Source organism: Procambarus clarkii, chromosome 36 (genome assembly GCF_040958095.1).
Source record: "Procambarus clarkii isolate CNS0578487 chromosome 36, FALCON_Pclarkii_2.0, whole genome shotgun sequence".
NCBI classification, from domain to species: Eukaryota; Metazoa; Arthropoda; class Malacostraca; order Decapoda; family Cambaridae; genus Procambarus; species Procambarus clarkii.
Genome location: NC_091185.1, coordinates 3673404 through 3689546, shown reverse-complemented (window position 1 = coordinate 3689546; position 16143 = coordinate 3673404). Strand labels below are relative to the sequence as shown.

Below are 16143 nucleotides of genomic sequence, written 5' to 3'. Positions count from 1 at the left end.
TATTTTTTTCGATGTATTTTATCGGTCATATATGTTATTTTGTTGATGGTGAATGTCTCCGTGCGGAACGGGTTTGATGAGTCTTCAGTCTCCCGAGGCGTTGATGGGGAAAGATGAGCTGCGTGAGGCCGGTGTGGATGAGGGAGGGCGACTGGTTGAGGGAGGTGGGCGTGTCTCTATTCATGGCCCCTCGCTGGCACACACGTGACGTCACTGCGCATGCGCGGGTGGCACGCGGGAGAAACAAGAGATATGCAGGGCACCCGTGTGACTGTGTCAGTCGTGTGTGTGTGCCTGAACTGACTGGTGGTGGTGGTGCTGTGCTCTGTGGTGTTGTGCAACTGATTCACTGACTCAGTTCAGCGGGTGTTTCAGATCCGCTTGTTATCAATACGGTCATCAGTGCCATAACACGATCATTCTCAACTATGACTATACTCAGGTAAGTAGTTATACGTAGCCAAGTTGATTGGCTTATAGGATGATATGATTTGTGTGAATTTATCAAATGACGCAATTATAAACAAATTGTTATCTGAAAATACTTAAAATTTTGAGAGTAATAAATTCCGCTTAAACTTTACGGTTTCCAATAAATTTGATTTTGCAATGCTTAAAATTTAAGTTTATAATAACAAAAATTGTTTCAGTTAAACTCAGTTTTCTAATAAATTGATTTTCCTGCAATTAAGGTTTTTAATAAATTTTTGTCTTCTGATTAAAATTAAAGTTTCACCAAATTGATTTTTGTCATATTTAAACTTAAGGAGTTTTTACCGCTATTGAACTTAAGTTTTCAAATATATTTATGATTGATGATATTAAACTAATGGTTTATAATTTAATAGTTTTTCTAGCATTTATACATAAGGTTTCTAAAACAAACTACGATTTAATTAAGGTTTATACCAAATAAATCTGTGCTGAAAACTAATTTTATCAATTTTGATAAATTAATTTTTGCTGAAAACTAATTTTATCAATTTTAATAAATCAATTTTTGCTGAAAAAAGAATTTTATTAATTTTAATAAACGATTTTTTCTTTAAATTTCAATGACCTACATAATATTACGTCAGCAGTTTTATTCATTAAAATAATTTGACATAGTTAATGGCGGAGGAAATTAATGGGGTGAGGTAATAAATGGAGAGGAAGTTAATGGGGAGGAAGATCGAAGATGGAGCTGACGAGCTTCAGCTTCCGAGGGAGATTGATGTAGTTACCTGTAATTAAGAAATGGGAGAAGATGCGGTGTTTTCATTGGTTGATCTTGCTGTTAGCGGGGGACTAATTGTTGCGTCTTGGTTTAATCATCGATGGAAGACTTGTCAGGGGACCGGGCCGCGGGGACATTGATCCTCGAAATCATCGAAAGTTATCCAGAAGCCTTGTTAGTTTTGGTTGGGGGATTGGTAACTTGTTTCTCCTTCGTGTGGTTGGTGGGGTCTCTTGTGCCACCACCATCACCACCACCACCACCATCACCACCACCACAACCACCACCATCACCACCATCACCACCATCACCACCACCACAACCACCACTATCACCACCACAAACACCACCATCACTACAACTATCACCATCACCACCATCACCACCACCATCACCATCATCACCATCACCACCACCACAACCACCACTATCACCACCACAAACACCACCATCACTACAACTATCACCATCACCACCACCACCATCACCACCATCACCACCACCATCACCACCATCACCACCACCACAACCACCACAAACACCACCATCACTACAACTACCACCATCACCACCACCACCACCATCACCACCATCAAGACCACCATCACCACCATCACCACCACCACAACCACCACCATCACCACCACCACAACCACCACCATCACCACCACAAACACCACCATCACTACAACTACCACCATCACCACAATTCCCACCATCACACACCCTACCATCGAGCCTTGCCCAAACGTTTCCTCTCGCTTACCATTGATAGTGTCATCAACAGATGACGTCCATTTAATACCAATCATTTGTCGATTGTTCCCTCTGATTATAGTCTAATTGGGTGATTGGAATCATTAAACAGTTTAACCCCTAGTGATTGATGGTAATTAGGCCTGGTAATTGATGAGAATTAACCCTCATAATTGATGATAAAAACAGGTAATTGACAGTCTTGATTCTTTTCAATTGTGTACTTTTCAATTGATGACTAAATTGTAACATAATTTGTGACTGGTATTTCTCGCCTGTTATTGTTAACCTGAAACCAGTCAGTTGTTGGAGTGGCTAACTGCCCTGAAGTTCAGGCTTCCCCTTCACAACCACTTGGGCTGGACGGTAGAGCGACGGTCTCGCTTCATGCAGGTCGGCGTTCAATCCCCGACCGTCCCAAATCGGTTGGACACCATTCCTTCCCCCCCCCATCCCAAATCCTGACCCCTTCCAAGTGCTGTATAGTCTTAGTGGCTCTGAGCTTTCTCCTGATAGTTCCCTTTCAGGCATCCCTACACAAGCTGACTGTTGACTGACACGTGACTGTTTTCAGTGACTGATACCTGGTCTTCATACCTGACTGAATCCTAACTCTCAGTCATAAAATAATAATGATAATAAAGGTTCTGAGAAACTGTGCAGTCTGTCCCATCTTATGGTTGGCATTTTCTTACTGTATCGTAGCCAACGTTACAAAGGCGACCTACTGTGAAAAAGAAGAGGCTCACGAATATCTACGTGTTCCATGCATTGGAGGCGATAGGTTAGGTTGGGTTAGGTAGGGTTGGGACGTCACTGGATAGGGTATGAGGTTCGATACTAAGCTTTGGTGACTGCTAGTTCTTGATAGGTGTATTTTCCTTCTTCATGTATATATATATATATATATATATATATATATATATATATATATATATATATATATATATATATATATATATATATATATATATATATATATATATATATATATATATATATATATATATATATATACAGAGAGAGGCGTACCTCAGCTTCTTGGTGTATATACACTAAGAGGACTTAATCTCACTTCTTGGTGTGTGTATATTGAGAGTTAACTCAACTTTTATTGTTTTGTTCTGGACTAAACTGCTGTTGGTAATGTGGCAAATGGCAACGCCATTCTTAGGGGTCAGGATCGAAGCCCCGCGTGATAGAATCATTTTTTTTTAAATACCTGTTCAATTTTTTGGAAACAGCTGCTCTATTTTTCGAAACACCTGCTCTATTTTTTTTAAACAGCTGCTCTATTTTTTTTAAACAGCTGCTCCATTTTTGGAAACAGCTGCTCTATTTTTTTGGGAACAGCTGCTCTATTTTTAGAAACAGCTGCTCTATTTTTGGAAACAGCTGCTCTATTTTTTTGGGAACAGCTGCTCTATTTTTTTGGGTACAGCTGCTCTATTTTTTGGGAACACCTGCTCTATTTTTAGAAACACCTGCTCTATTTTTTGGAAACACCTGCTCTATTTTTAGAAACACCTGCTCTATTTTTTGGAAACAGCTGCTCTGCTTAACCTTGGACGTGTTAAGCCGTTGTCAAAGACGGACAGCTTGTTAAGCTGCTTGAGGAAGCCTTAGATCAGAGCCTGATTACCCACGCGGTCACCCAACATGTTTCCGACCAGACGCAACGGTACTTAACCATCTGACCGCATGACGTGTGCGTCAACCCCTCACGGCTACCGCATGGTGTTCCATGCGTTACTGACCTTCAGTGACGCATAGAACCTTATCAACCCGTCGTCTTAATAAGACGCACTTCATGTTTTGACGCACTCAACCCCAGGTATAGAAATTACGGTGGTTTAGGGAAATTAAAAAAAAAAACGCATTGTTGACGCATTGCAGACCTAATGATTGATGGCTCTGGTACTTAGGTGGGAAGACTTGGCATTGATGTTTAGGGTTAGGTACGGGCTGCTTCCTGGGGGTGGAGGCCTAGTCGAGGACCGGGCCGTGGGGACACTAAAAAGCCCCGAAATCATCTCAAGATAACCTCAAGGATCTCAAGATAAAGTCACTGCATTTTTGACACAAGTGGTTTTTGCGTCAAAATGCGTCACTTTGCGTCAAACTTTTGACAAAGCTTGACACACAAGGAGACAATGACCTCTAGTTTTCTTCCGCACGGAAATCACCTTCAATTAAGTCTATTAAGACAACGAAACACATCCTAAAAGGATAGAAAAGGAAAGGGAGATCAGGAGAAAGCGTCAAGCCATTACGACTATAGCACTTGGAAGGAATCAGGATAAGGATTTGGGATGGGATAGAGGGAGGAAAGGAATGGAGAAGAATAAGCTATTTCTATCCTGGTTGAGAGGTCATATACCGAGTCCAGCGTATCGTAGGATATTTCTACCGTCTTCGAACAGTATTCTACTATTACACACAGAGATCACACTAACGTGATGCATCAAATGAACAAATCCGCAAATGTCTGGGATGCTCCCGGACGCAGGTTCGAATCCTCGTCACGGCCCTTGTGGATTTGTTCAGTATTCTACTATGCTCAGCATACAATACTTATACTGTCATTGGAGATTAAGATTTTTTTATAAATATTAACACTTTTATCAGTGGAGAGGTCTTAATATCTCCAAGACATCGTAGGTAACACTTCAGGATCGTCACGGAGCTCCAGATATCGTAGGTAACACTTCAGGATCGTCACGGAGCTCCAGATATCGTAGGTAGCCCTTCAGGATCGTCACGGAGCTCCAGATATCGTTGGTAACACTTCAGGATCGTCACGGAGCTCCAGATATCGTAGGTAACCCTTCAGGATCGTCACGGAGCTCCAGATATCGTAGGTAACACTTCAGGATCGTCACGGAGCTCCAGATATCGTAGGTAACACTTCAGGAGCGTCATGGAGCTTCAGATATCGTAGATAACACTTCCTACAATAGGCTAAGGGTTGTGGCTTGGGTCGGTACGTTTCTGGTTAGGGAAAACAGTTGTATTTTTTACGAAGTGGCAAATGTAGAGAACGGAGGTCCAAAAGCCCCTTTAGGTGTTGTTCATCCATTCAGGTGTTGTTCACCTCTGTCCCTCAGGTGTTCACCCTGAACACTAAGACAAATCACCTTCCCTCGCCATGGAAATATGCTTGATAGTGAGAAATTGAAATTGAAATAAGTTTATTGAGGTAAAATACACACAAAGGGATGGGGTAGCTCAAGCTATTCTCACCCCGTTCAGTACATCGTGTTAATACATACATAGACACACATCACAAACAATAAACATATTACCAAACATTCTGAGAGATAAACATATACATTTCCTCCTTTACACAAGTAGTATGGTATCAGACGTACACACAAATACTTTTATGACCTAGGTATACTGTATAGACAATTTGCAAGACACCTGCTGATAGTGAGACTGTGACGTGATCCGTCAAGCGACACCTTTGACTGACAACAGTGTCTCATTGGATAAATATAATTTCACTTTCAGCTTTTCCACATCGTCTCCCTAGAATGATTTTGACTTTCCGCGCTGGTAGCCACAGGACACTCAGTGCTGGGTGAAAGTGTACACACACACACACACACACACACACACACACACACACACACACACACACACACACACACACACACACACACACACACAAACACACACACACACACACACACACACACACACACACACACACACACACACACACACACACACACACAGAGAGGCGGGATCCAAGAGTCAATGCTCGATCCTGCAGACACAACTAGGTTAGTACACACACACACACACACACACACACACACACACACACACACACACACACACACACACACACACACACACACAGAGGCGGGATCCAAGAGTCAATGCTCGATCCTGCAGACACAACTAGGTTAGTACACACACACACACACACACACACACACACAGGAATCTTTCAGAACCCTGTATACCACTTATGTAAGACCAATCCTGGAGTATGCAGCTCCAGCCTGGAGTCCATACCTAGTTAAACACAAGACAAAGTTAGAGAAGATTCAGCGGTATGCCACCAGGCTCGTCCCGGAACTGAGAGGATTGAGCTACGAGGAAAGGCTAAAGGAGCTGAACCTCACATCCCTGGAAAACAGAAGAGTAAGGGGAGACATGATAACCACCTACAAAATTCTCAGGGGAATTGACAGGGTGGACAAAGACAAACTCTTCAGCACGGGTGGGACACGAACAAGGGGACACAGGTGGAAACTTAGTACCCAGATGAGCCACAGAGACGTTAGAAAGAATTTTTTCAGTGTCAGAGTAGTTAATAAATGGAATGCACTAGGAAGCGATGTGGTGGAGGCTGACTCCATACACAGTTTCAAATGTAGGTATGATAGAGCCCAATAGGCTCAGGAATCTGTACACCAGTTGATTGACAGTTGAGAGGCGGGACCAAAGAGCCAAAGCTCAACCCCCGCAAGCACAATTAGGTGAGTACAATTAGGTGAGTACACACACACACACACACACACACACACACACACATTATCGGGTCGTGTTCCAGGAAATAGCTGTAAGAAGCAATAGTTCTAACTCTCCTAACAAGTGCACAAAATATATTGTTTTAAATAGCATAATAATAACAGAGAGAGAGAGAGAGAGAGAGAGAGAGAGAGAGAGAGAAGACAACCTTGGACATACTGGTCACGACCTGGAAACAGTCATCGGTCCGCACACGGACGATAAAGAGATGAAAATGACCTGAACTCAGATAAAGAATATATAGAATTGGGGCAGCACAATGGTGAACACATACGACTTGAGAGATCCACACACGTCATGGGTGAAAGAGGGGGTGGGAAGAGGAGAGATGCATAAGAGGAACAAAGAGGAGAGACTCTATAAAAAGAGTAAAACTCTAAGAAACATGTGAGACTGTCCTCTTTGTTTCTTATAAGGAAGAGAGAGACACATAATAAATTAAAAAAAACAAAGATGAGGGATATAAGAAAATCAAGAGACACATAAGTAACCAACAGCGAGACATGATACATGAGTGACACACATAAGCAACAGAGATAAGACACATATAAAGCTTCAAGCTCACAAGATAAGTCAAGGGAACATGATGTTGCAACCCAAAATGGTGACCGAGAAATCAGGTCATGTGCGAAGGAAAGAGAAACGCGCCTTAAGACAAGCAGCTCCGTGCTGGAGATGCTGGTGTGAGATATGACCACAACAGCTTTTAAGCTGACACGGAAAAGCTTGATTTTTTTTACGGGCTATTCATGCCCGTGCCACCTCTTGGGTGGCTTAATCTTTGTCAATCTTGATTTTTGTTTAATCTGGAAGGAAGGGAATTTTCAGGGGGAAAGTGCTCAAGCCATTAAGACTATATAGCACTTGGAAGGGATCAGGATAAGGATTTGGGATGGGACGAGTTGGGGAAAGGAATGGTGCCCCAACCACTTTGGACGGTCGGGGATTGAACGCCGACCTGCATGAAGTGAGACCGTCGCTCTACCGTCCAGCCCAAGTGGTTAGGTTGTTTAATCTGGAACAATTCATCATTATACCTGAGAACATAATCACTCAACAGCTAAATGAAAATCCAGTCACCTGACCATATAATTCTCTTTGATGGGACAGGAAGCCTGCATATTGTCGAGGTTTCCCACTAGGCCAAATACTCAGATCCTCCCTCCCCCCCCCCCCCCCCGCCTTTCCCAGGATGCAACTTACAATAGTTGCCTAACTACCAGGAACCTATTTATTGTTAGGTGAACAGAGGCTTTAGGTGAAAAGTGCCCAACCGTTTCCGTCCTGCCAGGGGGTTAAACACGAGTCCCTCGGTTGTAAGACGAGGACGTAGACTACTCTGCACCACAGCTCTGGCACTCAGATCCTACAGTTTACTAATGTAATTGTAACACCACTAAATAAAGTTCATTCCTAATTTAAGCCAATTATTAGCTCAGGATATAATGGAGTCTCTAGGGAACAAACTCCACATGTGCTCAAACAAATACAACAAGAAAAACAAAACAATAATATGAGAAGCGAAAAACAAATATTAGCGGAATAATGAAAATTACTTTCTGTAACATTTTTAAGCAATCTTAAAAAAAAAGAAAAAAATCCAACAGTAAAATGAAATAAAATTTAAAACTGGCTTCACATTACACAAACTTGCAATTTCTCTCTGAGAGTATTTACAAGTTGCTCTGAATTCCAGAGGTAAGGAATTTAGGTTCACGAACCCAAATAAGAAATAGCTGTTATACAGGGAAAACATATTATGTTGCAATATAATTATATGTACTGAGAGGTGCGTTGGCACAGGTCAAACTGTTGACAAAAGTCAGAGGAGGAGGAGGAAGCCAGACACGAGAGGGAGAGTTGATGCATCTCTTACTCATGAATGAAACAGGAAAGATGCTCCATCTTTGAGAGATAGGAGACGCTGAGTGAGATTCTGTATCTCTGAGAGACAGCATCAGGGTGAGAGGCTGCATCTCTGACAGGTGAGACGTAGGGCTAGATGTTGCATCTTTGAGACACAGGAGAACAACACTGAGAGATAGGAAGATGAGGGGGAGATGCTGCATCTCTGAGACAAGGGAGGCAAGGATGCTGCTGCATCTCTGACAGGCTGCAGGCAACATGTGTATAGAATACAATTCACGAGACAGTATATGAGACCAATGCGTTAAAAAGGCGACGTATTAGTACAAACTAAAGCACCGTAATACTAACGTTTTAAATGCATCCTCCTCAATATGTTAGGTGGGTTGCGTGGGTTTGTATGTTTTTGGGAATACAAAACCATTCATATTTTTACGTTTTTGCTTCAAGAAAAACCTTTTTGCATTTATTACGGAGTCGAAAATCGAGAGAACGAGATATATGCATCCCGTTCGATACCCAGGAAGTACTCGACCCTGAACCACGAGAACAGCACGTCTGCTCTGATGCTTCCTGAACCACGACCTAGAAGGTGGTCACGAATACCGTGTCCTGCCTCACCTCCCCTCACCTATATCCTGTTTGCCTCCTCTCACTCATTCTGCCGCGTCTTCCTCATACTTCCCTCTGCCTCTCCCTCATATTTCATATTTCCCTAATACCTCTCCCTTTCTCCCCCTCTCATACTCCCTATCTCCGTAGTACTCACCCCAACTCTCTCATATCTCTTCTCTCCCTAATACTTCCTTCTCTCTTATACTTCCTTGACCCCATCTTATTACTTCCAGAGAGAGAGAGAGAGAGAGAGAGAGAGAGAGAGAGAGAGAGAGAGAGAGAGAGAGAGAGAGAGAGAGAGAGAGAGAGAGAGAGAGAGAGAGAGAGAGAGAGAGAGAGAGAGAGAGAGAGAGAGAGAGAGAGAGAAAGAGAAAGAGACTTGGAAGTAGCTAAATCAGACACAAAAACAACACGTTTTCTCACTATCTACTTTTCCCTGTATCCCTATTCCCCCTTACCTCCACTCCCTCTATCCTTTAACCCTTCCTCCCCCCTTCCTCTCCGCACCTCTTACTCCTCACAACCTTCCTTCCACATCTCACTATTATCTTTTCGCTTCTCTTGCATCATCATGCTTCTCTCATTCCAGCTCGTCCCTTGCCCTTACCGTTAGGTCTTTCCTCAGAGTGATTCCTTAGAGTACTTCCCCAGAGTTGACCAGACCACACACTAGAAGGTGAAGGGACGACGACGACGTTTCGGTCTAGTCCTGGACCATTCTCAAGTCGATTGTCTCAAGTCGATTCCCCAGAGTGCTTCCCCTAGAGTGCCATATGCCACGTAAATGTTATCCCTATCTGGAATGTGAGTGTAAGTGTGTTGAGTGAAAGTGCTATTGTTTGGGAGTGTGTGTGAGAGTGTCACAGAGCGTGCGAAGGTGAGAGTGTGTTTGGAGGGTGAGAGTGGCAGTAATGGGGGGCCTAAGGGTGCCATTATAATGGCGTGAACTCTACTGTGACACGCTGTTTTGAGTGCCTCAGGCATCAAAGGTGAGGGTGAGGGCATTGCTGGTAGGTCATGGTGGTAGTAGTGGTGGTTGTCGTGGTGGTAATAATGGTGTTAGGTTGTAGATGTAGTAGCTGTGGTGGTTGGTCGTTGTGGTAGCAGGAGCTGAATATTTAGTGATGGTGGTAGTGTTGAAGGTGATAGAGATATGGAGGTAATTGTCGTAGTGATAATGATGACAGTGGTGGTGATGGTGGTGATAGTGGTGGAGATAGTGATGGTGGAGAAGGCACAGACGCTGATGTCAACCAATCACACGAAAACAATAAATTTGTTTCCTGAAAGTGGCCGTAGTGAAGAGAGGAATCACACAAGTGACAATAATTGATATTTCGCTTCCGAAACAACGCGTTTTCACCTTGACATTTTACAAGCAGAATTGCGTGAGATTTTTTTTTTGATTGGCTGTCATTGTTTGATCATTGTCAGTTGAAAAGGATTTATTTGTGTGAATATTATTGGGGCTTTTTGTATTGAAATATTTTGGGGCGGTACCTTTGCCTATGTGTGTGTGTGTGTGTGTGTGTGTGTGTGTGTGTGTGTGTGTGTGTGTGTGTGTGTGTCACAGGCGCCACCTTGACCTCCTGATAGGTCGACCATATCCTCTTGTATCGTGCACATTGGTTGCTCTAAACTAGCCGTCACTCTAAACAGTATTGAGTTAATTTGCATTCCTCACTTAACTGTTCCAACTATAGTTTTAATATTATTATTATTATTACTATCATTATCATCATCAGGGTCACCGCCATCTTTCTCATCACCATCACTGTCATCACCATCACTGTCATCACCATCCTTTTCAGGAAAATTGAAATCTAAATTAATTTTGAACACAGACAAGATCACCTCATTCTCATCCATTACTTTCGTAATTATCTTAATCAAACTCGTTAATAATGGTATCTGTTAATATTCTAGAGAACATTAGCTAATTTCCCCCGAGTCGAAATTACCGAAAAAAGCAATTCTGGAAGAAGCAACGTAATCAGTTTTCACTTTACTTTTTTTGTCAATACTTCTTTTTGTCGCTGATGCGAGTAAGGCACGTGTGGCCACGCTTGGGCACGTGTGGCCACGCTTGGACACGTGTGGACACGCCTAGACACATGTGGGAACGTGCGGGCCCACCCGTGGATCACTACTTGCGGAGCGGTGAAGTCTCCCACGGGCGTCGTGACACACACAATTAAGTTGCTGGTACTTTCACACTTACAAACTTTCTGTTTCATTGCGTAAGCGTGCGAAATGGAGAGAGAGAGAGAGAGAGAGAGAGAGAGAGAGAGAGAGAGAGAGAGAGAGAGAGAGAGAGAGAGAGAGAGAGAGAGAGAGAGAGAGAGAGAGAGAGAGAGAGAGAGAGAGAGAGAGAGAGAGAGAGAGAGAGAGAGAGAGAGAGAGAGAGAGAGAAGACACCGCTAAAAGTCTATCCACTAGCATAATTTCCTGCCTTGAAAAGGCTTCCTTTACCTAAAAGAATTCGTTGACAAGGTCAGCGAGCTTCCACTAATTTCACATAGAAAGCATTCTTCAAGGACAGAACTCTGCGGTCTTCGTTCGGGATTTTTCCGGCCATGAACTAGACATGAGACGCGAATAGAAAACCAACAGAATTGTTCCTGAATGTTTTGGATAATGTATCCATTCTCTGATTTTCATGATATAATTCCGGGTCGCCTAGAAAGGTTCCACAAATATATTTATATATTTACTGTAAAGTGTACTGACCTTAATACTTGAGGCGTCATATTTTGCATCTCACTGCAACGTATTTGCGTCTCACTTCGTCCCAATCACTTGGGCTGGACGGTAGAGCGACGGTCTCACTTCATGCAGGTCGGTGTTCAATCCCCGACCGTCCAAGTGGTTGGGCACCATTCCTTCCCACCCGTCCCATTCTAAATCCTTATCCTGACCCCTTCCAAGTGCTATATATAGTCGTAATGGTTTGACGCTTTCCCCTGATATTCACTCACTCACTCACATAATGAGTATGAGTAGGTTCACTCATCCTTCCGGAGAAGGTGGAGAAGAGTGCAAGGCTTCACGTTGAAGACCTCGACTACTCCTACTCGCAGCTATCATCCGAGAATTCTTCAACACTGGAAAACAGGGGAAAGTCGTATTACTATATACAAGGTTAATGTTCCAGCCCGTCCTCCAAAAATGGGGAGGTAAATGTAACAGCCCCCATAAGTGTAATTATGTACTATGTATGACAGTCAGGAAATGTACTTATTACACTTGGTATTAAAACGTACTCACAATTCGGAGGAAGGGTTGCGGCGTTCGCAGGGTTCCCAACTGGGCCCAACTTCGTTGACAGTCAGTTGACGGATGTGACAGCACTACACTGTCGAAGATCACCAGTTCTGTGCTGGCTGTACCTTCCTTAAGACAGTGATCTGTCAACGAACTCTGAATTCCTCGACTGACTGGCATTCAGCGTGGATTTTCTCACTAGATACTGCCGAAGGTACCTTCGCAACTGATAGACTGACACATATATGACGCCAGTATTAATTTCCCTGTCAATCAAAACTATTACATAATAGAGCACATATTAGGAATAGATTTAGAACTGAGAACATATCCGTTCTTATTTGCGTATTAAATATCAGTTTGCTTAGCTGCAGCGGTATAATTCGTCCATCTCAAGTAAATTCGTCTCTTTTCTTAGAAATACATATCTTTATTGATTTTACTACCGGATACTGATTTGACAACACGACACCCACAGATCTGGAATATACATATGTGGTGTCTTAGGTAGCAGATATGGTGGAAGGGCCTGACAGCTGAGTGGACAGCGCTTCGGCTTCGTAGTCCTGAGGTTCCGGGTTCGATCCCCAGTGGAGGCGGAAACAAATGGGCAGAGTTTCTTTAACCCTGATGCACCTTTTCACCTAGCAGTAAAGAGGTACCTGGGAGTTAGACAGCTGCTACGGGCTGCTTCCTGGGGGAGGGGAGGGTGTAACAAAAAAGGAGGCCTGGTTGAGAACCGGGCCGCGGGGACGCTAAGCCCCGAAATCATCTCAAGATAACCTTAAGTTAACTTCAAGAGGTAAACGTTTTGCAGATCTACTGAAGTCTGAACTCAAAATCTGGAGGACACAGGTATCTTCTGCTCTCTCTCTCTCAAGTATGAATATGTTCCAAGCTGCACACAGAGATCACACTAACGTGATGCATCAAATGAACAAATCCACAAGGGTCGTGACGAGGATTCGAACCTGCGTCCGGGAGCATCCCAGACACTGACTTAATCGACTGAGTTACGACAGGGGTAAAACTCTTTTACCCCTGTCTGAAACCCTGACAGAGTTTCAACTCTTTTACCCTGTCGTAGCTCAGTCGATTAAGGCAGTGTCTGGGATGCTCCCGGACGCAGGTTCGAATCCTCGTCACGGCCCTTGTGGATTTGTTCATGTTCCAAGCTGGGTCTAGTGTGGATAAGCACTAGACCAAGTGCTTATAGACACCGCCAGTGTCTAATTATAGACACAGTGTCTAGTTATAGACACAGTGTCTAGTTATAGACACAGTGTCTAGTTATAGACACAGTGTCTAGTTATAGACACAGTGTCTAGTTATAGACACAGTGTCTAGTTATAGACACAGTGTCTAGTTATAGACACAGTGTCTAGTTATAGACACAGTGTCTAGTTATAGACACAGTGTCTAGTTATAGACACTCTATAACCTTGACAAAGACCCAAACCACGGTCCACAAGTAAGGGCAGTAGAACATCTGGTTGCAATTCTTTTAACCATGTCGTAGCGCAGTCGATTAAGGCAGCGTCTGGGATGCTCTTGGACGTAGGTTCGAACCCTCATCACGGCCCTTGTGGATTTGTTCACGGTCTGTGATTGATGTTGTGACTGAAGACCTAACCAGAGCTCTGGGCTAAAGAAATGATGAGTAGAGTAAAGTTAGACCAGTAGAGTGAGGCCTCTAGTCCAGCAGAGTGAGGCCTCTAGTCACCAGAGTGAGGGCTCTAGTCCAGCAGAGTGAGGCCTCTAGAGTGAAGACTATCCAAGAACATGGACGCGTATATGTCATGTCACACTAACCGCAGCCCGGAGCGCCAGCTACTGCAAGCGTGAGCCTCTAGGTCACGCCATGCGTAACTCTGCAGAACTCCACCCACAACAGGAATGTTAACCCAAGGCCTTCGCTGTGAGAGCTGAAGACATTAGACCTCGGAAGACTCTCAAGAAGCATTGTCATTAGCGACCTTTGACACGTGAAAATTGACGGAGTGGTTGATGTTTTTGCCTGACTATAATAAAAAATTCCGAGTTCGATTCCCGCTGAGGAAGAATAGTTTAAAATTAATCACAATTTAGTTTCCAGGGAACAGACATGTGTCCTCGGGCTTGGCATGAAAGTATATATATTTTTCTGTAAAGACCAGAGGGCAAAAAAAAATGTGTAATAAGTTCTATGTGAAGACAATATCCCCGAAAATAAAGAAATTCGACCAAAAGGCCAAACAGCTCACCATAGACCACCTCAGACCCTAATACTATACCATAGACTACCTGAATGCCTGTCATAGTGTACTGCAAGAGGCCACAGAGAGAACTCGCTACACGATCTGTATTCATCAATTCACTCATGTTATCTTACTCACATGTACTCTCACTCATGTCTCCCACTCTACTCGATTTACCCAGCCACTCATTCACACTCTCACTTACGCCTCTCATTCATCAACCCGCTCAATCGAGCACTCAGGGCCTAATTCACTCACTTATTCACCCAACAATACTCTGGTTAACTCATCGTCCCCCCCCCACCGCAATCCACTCACCAAAGTATTCAACTATCGTAGTCAAAACTTGACTCACTCAGCAAATCACATCTACGCACGCTATTATTTAGTTATCCATCAGCGTACTCAAGCCAGGCCTTACCTATTCTGTTATTGATTTAGATTTAGCTAAAAATGATGCAGACAGAACGAAATGTCCATGTAGCACGGGCTATAGTGAGCCCATAATTGAGTTCGGTTATACGCGATAACCTTGTTACTGTGATATTTGGGTCAAATTTTGAAATTGGAGGTGGGGTTTCCTCCTTTTTCCCTGTTTCATTTTTGCTTATGTTTTAACGTACTGGCTTTGCCTATTCTCTTGTCTACCTATTCTCTTGCTGGCCCCATTAGGTGCCTCCCTGACCTTCCGTTCCATCTTCTCTCCCTCCCACCCTGCTATCTTCCCTTCCCATCTCAAGGAAAGTACGTGCTTGGGGAAGGTCGGTCGCTAATTATATTTCAGTACAGTGAAGGTCAGGTTTTATTCTTTATGGGCGAGAGAGAGAGAGAGAGAGAGAGAGAGAGAGAGAGAGAGAGAGAGAGAGAGAGAGAGAGAGAGAGAGAGAGAGAGAGAGAGAGAGAGAGAGAGAGAGAGAGAGAAAGAGAGAGAGAGAGAGAGAGAGAGAGAGAGAGAGAGAGAGAGAGAGAGAGAGAGAGAGAGAGAGAGAGAGAGAGAGAGAGAGAGAGAGAGAGAGGATGCTCCTCGTGAGCTAGGGGGGGAGGACATCTTCGACTGGCAGAGGAACAAAGGAGCGACAGGTTCCTTAGGTCCAGTAAGGACGATATACCTACTTGGGTGTCTTAAGTATAATTAGGTCAGGTTTGGCAGTGTAACCGCTCCAGCATCTGCCGTGTCCGACATGGGCCGCGTTGAGCAATGTTGGCGTCGCTTGCGCTGTTTCGATAACTCCTCTACCATTCTTACTATTGCTACTACTACTACACCTTTTACTACTAATCTTACAATTAATACTTCTACGATTACTTCTGCCATTAAAAGCTGTTGTTTTCCTATCATTATTGTGAAGAAGTTTTGTACACATTTTGTCAATGAAGTTACTGTATTGTATTGAATTTCATTGTATTGTGTCTTACTGTATTGTGATCTTTTGTATAGTGTTGTATCGTGTTAATTCTCTTAATTCCGCTGTGCTTCTCTATTCACGCTCATAACTAGTATTTTCTCCCAGACAATGGTGAGAAGTTCAGAACTGAAAGAAGTTGCATTCTTCATAAGAAGTCAGAAGGCACTTACCTTCCTTGTGGGAGGTTCACTGACTTACATATCTTTGTCAGCTGTGAGTGAGGGCTCTGGGAGTA

General features: G+C 43.4%; 2 protein-coding genes across 2 annotated transcripts in view; one reads left to right on the top strand and one right to left on the bottom strand.

The window, feature by feature from the left end:
- Positions 1 to 289: 289 nt before the first annotated feature.
- Positions 290 to 16143, top strand: part of LOC138371590 (peroxidase-like) — a 116084-nt gene continuing 100230 nt past the window's right edge. The window contains exon 1 of the mRNA XM_069336477.1: positions 290 to 442. Within this exon, the coding sequence (XP_069192578.1) occupies positions 429 to 442 (14 nt within the window). The 5' untranslated portion in view covers positions 290 to 428. The remainder of the gene's footprint in view (positions 443 to 16143) is intronic.
- The window catches only part of LOC138371496 (ubiquitin-protein ligase E3B-like), a 50461-nt gene continuing 44999 nt past the window's right edge, over positions 10682 to 16143 (bottom strand). The window contains exon 8 of the mRNA XM_069336390.1: positions 10682 to 10804. Within this exon, the coding sequence (XP_069192491.1) occupies positions 10682 to 10804 (123 nt within the window). The remainder of the gene's footprint in view (positions 10805 to 16143) is intronic.